Source organism: Microtus ochrogaster, chromosome 24, assembly GCF_000317375.1.
Source record: "Microtus ochrogaster isolate Prairie Vole_2 chromosome 24, MicOch1.0, whole genome shotgun sequence".
In the NCBI taxonomy this organism is placed as follows: Eukaryota; Metazoa; Chordata; class Mammalia; order Rodentia; family Cricetidae; genus Microtus; species Microtus ochrogaster.
In genome coordinates this window covers 7,541,675-7,550,057 of record NC_022024.1, presented here as the reverse complement: position 1 = coordinate 7,550,057, position 8,383 = coordinate 7,541,675, and the positions used below count along the sequence as shown (strand labels likewise).

Below are 8,383 nucleotides of genomic sequence, written 5' to 3'. Positions count from 1 at the left end.
CACCATGGTGCTCCAAGTTTGCATGACACACGCAGGTTGTTCAGTGAGAAAGCAAATGTTTTAGACACAAAATCAGAGCTGGCCACAGAGGCTTACTGGACAAGAAAGAGTAGCATGTGACCATGCCATTTATGTAATAGAGAAACTCCTTCTGTCCGCTGATTAACCTGGGAAAAATATACAGTTGTGTACATAACGCTGGTGGGCAAATGAGGGAGGTGCCGAATTTCAACTCTGATCTGGAGATAGGCCAAAAAGGCCATATGGAGAAAAAAGGGACCAAACCAAACACTGATGGACCTAGGGATGTGGCCCCCTGGGAAAGCTTTCACCTAGCTCAGTTCAGCATCTCAAAAACAACTACACCTAACCAAATAAGCACATAAATAAAAAACAAATATAGCAAACAAACATAAAAACCACTCTGCAAAAACAACAAAAAGTAAATAAACCAACTTTGTGAAAGCCACGATAATAACCTTACAGTGACATTAGGTGTTGTCTTCAAACTGGACCTAAGACACTGAGCTAAATCAAATAGTCACAGGCACAATAAAGCGGCATGAAAAGAAAGCAGTTGTAGACAAAAATCTAAGCTTTAACTTTTAACAGCTGTGAATAACTTCTATTCTTAAGAACGTTTGATAATGTAAATGTACTAAAAAGCTGCATGAGTATCGGTTAAACTTTCTGTTCATTCATCACAGATAGCTAATACGTGATATGAAATTTAAAATCAAGTATTCAGGAAAGAAAGAAAGAGAACCTGAAATTTTACAGTAAGGATAGATTTGATCAATTACCAAAAATTATCAAAATAAACTATTAAAAAATAAAATAACTTTTGTCAAAAACCACTCTATCCAATATCAATTTCTTAAAAGATAAAAGAGAGAAGTGACTCCATTTATTGGGCTAATTCTGTAAATGCACACGTACAGACCCTGTGGCGAGTCTATTATAAGACTGGACCAACCGCTTTTAGGTCACATTTGAAATCTCTCAGAGCCCATTACCATACTCTTGTGTCACACAGGTTAATAAATGCCTTAAGAAAGAGTTCTGGTAAACAGTTATTTCTGGAGCAACTCATGAAGGAAGGAAGCAACTCTTTGAAGACTGATTTTGTTTCGGAGGGACAGGATACTGTTATTCAATGTGTAAACAGAATACTGCCTTTAAAAATGCAAGCTCCAAATGATCCTATTAGATGATATCCCGAGATCAGGGAAGACAGACAGAACATTCTACAGCGGTATTCAGGTCTCAGTCTTTGGAAACATCGCAGCACTGAACATCTGTTGTCGCGCTGGCTACAAGTTATTTCTCCCACATTCCTGAGACGGTACAGAGTATTCAAAGGTTCTGACTAGCCTTGCTCTGAGAAATAATTTGTGCTTTTCTTCTGTAGGGAGACAACAAAATCCATACAGGTAATTGTGGATGATTATTAAGCTAAGGGCTACTCCAAGACCTTCAAGAGGTCAAGATTACACATAATAAATATCTTTAGTGTCAACAGTGGGATGGTGAAAGATACTAAAGTTCTACGACCATCTACTAAAATATGTTTGTATGAGGTGTGATCTTTTACCGGAAAACAAGAAAGCTCTACTGAAAGTTGAAGAATTCTACTTAGAAACAAACCACATCTTAGGTTGGAGGTATAGCTCAGTGAATAAAGCACTTAATTGAGGCCCTGGGTTCGATCCCCAACATCACAAAAAGAAAACGAAGAGACCAAGGGATCTCACATTTGTCCTTGCCTTTATGTTATCTTAGAATTTAATGTCTACATATTTGTTCATTCACTGTGAAGTATCAATATGGTATATACTCTTTTCTTGCTGATGTCCAAGGAACTGAGTTTCTCTTTTCTAGACAGATAAGATTTATATTTGATCCACAAGTTTGGCCAAAGCACAGTGAAATTATGCTGAGAAAGCCAGTTTTTCTTCCAGTTTAGAAAGATTTCTTATTCTATGTGAGAGTTTGTCTACAAGCATGTCTGGGCACCATGTGTATATCTGGTGCTTGTAGCATCACAAGGCATCAGACTTGCCCCCTGGCACTAAGTTACAGATAGTGTGAACCACCCTGAGAGTGCTGGGAACTGAACGCAGGCCCTCTGTGAAATCAGCAAGGGTTCTTCACTGCTGATCCATTTGCCCAACCCGGTAACCCAGTATTTCAGTTTAAGGTGTTGACTTAAACTTCTGTGCCAAAATTTGGAAAAAAAAATAACTCCTTCAAAAGAAATTCATAATTAAGAAGTCCACATTTGGACTTCAGGTAACAATGTAGACAAATTCACAGTAAGATTTTGAAAATCTGACAGCTTAATAAAGTCATAGTAAGGGAAATCACTTCTAGTTGCTGGCTGTCCATGGAGGCACGCACTTCTTGACTTAGATTCTAAGGTCTAAGGAGAAAGCTTGCTGCGGTTTAGGCTTGGGACCCTGGCTCTCAACAGAGAAGGACACGGAGCAGGGAAACCTTATCTCTACCACATACGTCCTCACAGAAGATTCTGCTTTCTCTAGCACGGTTTAGTTTACTTTAAAAAACTGCAAATGGCAGAATCCCACACCTTCAATTTTCTATTTTTTAAATTTAGTAAGCACACTAGCTCTCGTCATGGCAATTCATCATGGGCCAGTGTGTTTTCTTTAAATGGCACATAAATAAGAGTTTTCTAAGAACGAATATCAAGTTTTACCATCAGAGCCTTCAAGTGTAGTAGGTTTATCTACTCTATTGCTTGGAGCCAGGGTACACAGTGTTGAAAATTCCCATGCATTCATACATGCATGAGCTTGACATGCAGCATCCTCCCTTAATACACGAGCTTGACATGCAGCTTAATACTGTTTAAAACAAACAGATGGGATAGCAAAGTTAGTAAAATACGTTCATTAAAAAAAAAATGCCTCAAAATTCTTTAGAAGCATGGTGCACGGTCGAACCAGCCACTGTGTGTACACCAACCATAACCAGTGAAGATTAGTAAGGCAGCAGAGACTGGGGTGGCAGCCCACAGCCACTGTGGATGGAAAACCACCTTCGCCATGGCTTTTTCCACAGCAGAGACATACGATCCAGAACCTTCTAGTTCTAACTCAAGCCATGGTGGACGGGAAACTCCTGTGGCAGACAGTAGGTACCGAGCCACAAAGGCATTGGCTTTAAATTAAGGAAATATGGATTATGGGGTCATTCGAGCAGCAGCTGGGACCAGTTGGCAGCATCAGATCTCCTTCTGTTTGTGAGGCTAGGAACACCTTCTGATGACTGCTGGAGTGCACTTGGCTGTGACCCACATGACGACAGTTTGTTAACCATCCAGGGGGTGGGGTGGTCTGAATGGGCCCTTTGGCTGTACTTTTAATATGCTAAATTAAATTCATTTGAGATGTGATAATACAAATGAAATAGGTCTAAAATGCATTGAAAACAATAAAATCTCTTATTGTATAAATGGGGCTTGGCACCAAATGACACATTTTATTAAACGCAATGTGCAAAACAGAATAAAGTGGCCTCTATTCAAAAAAAGGTAAGATGGGATTATTTAAAAGGCTTTAGTACTCATCCTCAATAAAAAGAAATCTGGTTTTATAAAAATACATAAAATGGACTTATACCATTAATTTACATAGGATATTTTTCATATAAAACAAAGTTATAAAATACTTTTTAAAATGCATTTTTATATGAAAGTTATTCCCGGTATAAATTTTTATAACTTTTTGTAATTTTGGTTCCTCTGTATAAATAAAGCTTTTTTTTTTCCTTTTTAAACTTTGTAAGTCCATTTAGAAACATTGGATTCTGTCTCTTTTAAATAGGAGCCCAGATGAGGTAGCATGTGGAAGCTTTTCTTTGGTCCTTCCCGTCTATGTGCCCAAGTCACAAGGCTGGCAGTCTGGAGTCCTGTACGTATCTAACGTCTGTTGATTGGTACCCCTGTGATTATCCTCCCGGAACTCGGTCCTTTCTTTTGCATCTTCCTCTGACTCAGAGTCCAACTCTGCAGAGGAAAGCTCTGTCAAGTGAAAGGGCCTCGGCTGACAGTCTGGCGGCTTCCCAAAGCTTGAAAAGGCGTCCAGGTGAGGTCTCCTCAGAGGCTTTCCAAAGGTACCTACAAGAAAAGAAAATCCCATGAACACAAGGGTCCTTTTGCTAGTGTGTAAAGGAATGCCAAAAGGAGCCAGCATGTTTCCATTAACACGACTAAGCTTTTCCCAGCATCCTATGCGGGAGTTGGTGTGCGCTGTGAACACACTGTCCCTAGGATGCAGCAAAGAACACCTGCACAACCATGTCTTTAAAGCCACCAAACAAACATGCCCATTTTTGTTTTATCACGACCCTCAGCAACTAACCACTGAACATTGAACTTCCTGAAGCCTGTCAATTGAAAAATGCCCCGGAGCCCTTGCCTGAGGACGTCTGAGCTCATGATTCTCCATGAAGGGTGACTGCATAATACGCAGCCAGTGTATTTTGACAGATTCTTGTCTTGCCCTTTCTTCAACTGTAGCAAAAAACCATCTGATTAACTAAAATGCCTACCCTAGTTCTACAGAATACACTTCCATTTTTTTTTTCTTCAGGAAAGTATAGGAATATTGGAACAATGGATAAAATTTCTTAAACACTTAAGTAAAATGGCTTGGAATTTTTCCTTTAAAAACAAACCAAGAACACGAAAACACACCACGGCAGGTTGGGGCTTGTTTCTCTGACTGCTTCACTCAGTGAAAACGGCAGCATTCACTCTCTGGTCTTCCCTGTAAAGTCTCACAATCTACGCGAGGGGTTCACTGTTGTCTACCTGTACGGGTTTGCCTTGTAAGCACTGCAGGCTTCTGCTGATGATCATCTCAACTGTCTGAAGCTTGGCTAGGTAGGATGCTGCCTTCCCAGCTTCCACTGTGAGTTCAGTTAGAAGCCACCAGACGTACGAAACCACAACCATGCAGAGAATACAGCTCCACCCCTCAGGCTGCCGGGACCCAAAACCACTTTTTCCACATGGCTGACAAACTCAGCTCCTAAGTCATTCCCCAAACCCTTGTCTCCTCCATGCCACACACAGCATAACCCAGAAAGCTCCTGGGGCTTAGGTACAGATTAAATACATAACCACACACAATTCCCAGCCCTGACTGCAGTTTAGAAAGACCTGCAACTCAGAGGACATCACAATCACATCAGGAATGAAACCATTGCCCAAAGCAAGATGAAGCTTGAATCAGAGAAGTAAGGTAATCCCCCAGCTTGATAAACTTACCCATGAAAGAATTACTTGAAGTAACTGATCCTGGTTCCTGACTTGTACTAAAATCCAGAGAGGACTTGTTTAAACACAGAGGCTGAAGTGTGGGTCCCTCGTTCTGAGTGTACATGAAGGTCACGGGCTTTCGTGAGTGTGGCCACGGGATGCTACTGAGGTTCCGTTCACAGGGCTCCTCTGAGGGATGAGTGCATGGGAAGCAGTCCTTCTTCATGTAGCTGGTCTCATAGTGGTCCATTAGAGCTACCCTCGGGTCAGAACTGCATCCTTTTCAAGGTGGTTCCACAACAGAAGGAGATACAGTTAGCACGTCAGGAAGGATACAGAGGAAGCAAGATGAGAATGCCTCACTGAGAAAAGGTACCAACCCATGTGGCTAAACATAGATACGAATTATGGGTTAATTTAAGTTGTAAGAGCTAGCTAGTAATAAGCCTGAGCAACAGGCCAAAACAGTTTATAATTACCATACACCTCTGTGTGTTTATTTGGGACTGAACGGCTGTGGGACTGGGTGGGACAGAAATTTCCATCTACAGAATTCTTTTCAGGAAACAGAACTGTATTCAGTCAAGAAAACCATACCTGGAAGATAAACTTCAAACGGATCTTGGCCGTACACATTCCCCTTCAAGTATACAGGGCCTGCGGAGCCCACAAAAGGGCAAAGAAATGGGTCAGGGGCAGCGTCCACCTCGGCTTCACTGCTGTTGTCGATATGGCATGTCCCTTTAAGAAACAAACCTCAGTCACTGAACTGGTATTAAATGTCATTCAACATTTGCTCTGGTTCTGCATTTCCCATATTTACAGAAGAAAATTTGGCTAGGATGTAGTAAGAAAGTGAAAGTACACACATACATAGGAAATTTTTTCCAGTTTCTTGAGGCCCATGAAGCTGAAATTGTAATGGGTCCATTAAAAGCTATTCTTGGATCTGGACTATAAATGTTTTAAACTGGGATCCACCAATCAGGGCAGCTATAGTTAAGTCCCGATAAGCACTGAGCTAAGTGTGCCAACCTTATTGCTAGCCCCGTTTGGATTCTAATGGAAGCGGACCGATGCGTACAGCCATGGTTTGAATGCTCAGCACTATGGCCTTCTGTGAAATGTTCCAGATGACCAGACTCAATGACTAGTAGCCGTAGTATCCTATCTCAAAGTTGTGTCAAAAAACCAAGCCAAACCAAAACATCTCCCGGTAGCTCAATTAAACATATGGAACAATAAAACAGTTAGCAGTGGACACAGCAGTGGGAGGATTATGGAGACAGTCTCAGCGATGTCACGCGTGATAAACAGTTAGCAGTGGACACAGCAGTCCACTGGGAAGTACTCGCCTCACTGGTGACTAAACTCTGAAGCTGAAAACAAGCATGCTTCCTTCCCAGTTATGCAGTCCGGTAGAGAGCAACTATAAATACTCAATAAAGGTGCATACTAACAGAGAAAATGCTGAGAAAAGCCCCAGCAGCTTTTCACAGGTAGAGTCGTTGGCATGTGCCCAGCACCGTGTATGTATTTCCCAGTCTTCCTGTAAACCACCTATCTGGGAAGTGCTCTGATTGCCTGTGTACACTGGGAATGTGTCTGGGCTGAGATGCTCCTGCACCACAGTTTCTCCATCTTTAGTATCAGACATATAAGGCACCCACAGCAGCGACATCAGCTTCCCCCCTAGTCGTGTTTAAGACCAATTTCTTCTGAAAATTACTGTTACATCCGGGACGTCCCCCATGACTTTAAAACAACAACCCCTGGACATCTCGGACTTACCAGCACTGTCATGTTGCGGTAAGAAAAACCCGCCTGAAGAAGTAAGGAACTGGTGGTGACTTCCGCTTTCCGAGGAGATGTATCCATCCTGTCTGTCAGCTAACGTTCCCTGAGAGGACAGATAACTAGGGATATCGGCCGGCAAGTTGGTCTCATCTGTAATCAAACAACAGCATCCATCAGGAGCCTTGCCAAGGAGCAGCCCGCACTGGTCTGGCTTCTGTAACACCAGTTAAGGGACGATCTATTCTGGAAAAACCAGGAACGGCCCATGGCTGCTTTGCAGCTCTGGGCCCGAGTTAATTTTCACTTTATTGCCCACGAAATACACCCCTGCCCAAATTTCAAAACCGTATGTTCAAAAGGTAATGAGTCAAAACCATAAATGGAGCCCTTGGATCGCTCTCATCTCATCAGTAGCAGAAGGTGCAGGCAACCCTCGCGACAAAAATCCTGCTGGGCTGTGCGCATGCGTACACAGAACACAGAACACGAAGCGCTGCCACTAGAGCCAACTACCTCGCTGTGGCTCCTGCCTCCTTGCTTGCATCCATCCTGAAGAGGGATTTCACTGTGCTTTGGGTTTTATCTCTCCGCCATCAGGATATCCTGATGAGGTTTTAGTAAAAAAGATTAATCTCTGCGCATCGGCGTTATTTCAGGCTGGGGTGTCATTTTTAGCTACCCGCATTCCTGCAGCTCGAAGCAGATGAGTCACCCTTGTGAGACGGACTCAGACCGTGAGACACCTCCTAGAAGGGCCTGCCTACGAAACCACAAATCCACATGACTCCCAGAGCCCCGGCCAGGCTGCTGTTTACACACCTGTGTTAGTAATGCTGCAGTCTTCATTCCTCCGCCTCGTGTGGTAGATGATGACCACCCACACGAGGGACGTGCCCACCACACAGCAAACCACGGCTATGATCACGACGCCCACGGTGGCCCAGCCGTCATCGTCTAAGGAAGGGGCAGTCATGTGCGGGGAGTCGCAGGTGGGGCTGGGGATCACGCTGAGGCGCATGTTGCCTCTCTCGGTGCCGAGGGTGTTGGACATTTCACAGGTGTACTTCCCGGCGTCGCTGACGTCCGAGTCCACTATGATCAGCAGCTGATTGCCTGCTGCGAAAAAGTGCCTCTCGGTCACCAGCAACGGGCTGTCATCTTTTGTCCAGTTCAGCCTGGGGGGTGGACTCCCACCAGCGATGCACTGCAGGACGGCCGTTTCTCCCTTGGTGACAGTTCTGTCTGACAGAGGCCGCAGAAATGATGGAGTCTCTGAAAACACAAGGTTTGAGATTTCCT

The 8,383-nt window shown here is 43.5% G+C and overlaps 1 protein-coding gene across 1 annotated transcript in view; it reads right to left on the bottom strand.

The window, feature by feature from the left end:
• Positions 1-3,063: 3,063 nt before the first annotated feature.
• Lrig3 (leucine rich repeats and immunoglobulin like domains 3) overlaps positions 3,064-8,383 on the bottom strand; it is a 49,159-nt gene continuing 43,839 nt past the window's right edge. The window contains exons 15-19 of the mRNA XM_005357945.2: positions 7,904-8,356; positions 7,079-7,234; positions 5,885-6,028; positions 5,297-5,566; positions 3,064-4,141 (exon numbers count right to left, since the gene is read on the bottom strand). Of these exons, the coding sequence (XP_005358002.1) occupies positions 3,897-4,141; positions 5,297-5,566; positions 5,885-6,028; positions 7,079-7,234; positions 7,904-8,356 (1,268 nt within the window). The 3' untranslated portion in view covers positions 3,064-3,896. The remainder of the gene's footprint in view (positions 4,142-5,296; positions 5,567-5,884; positions 6,029-7,078; positions 7,235-7,903; positions 8,357-8,383) is intronic.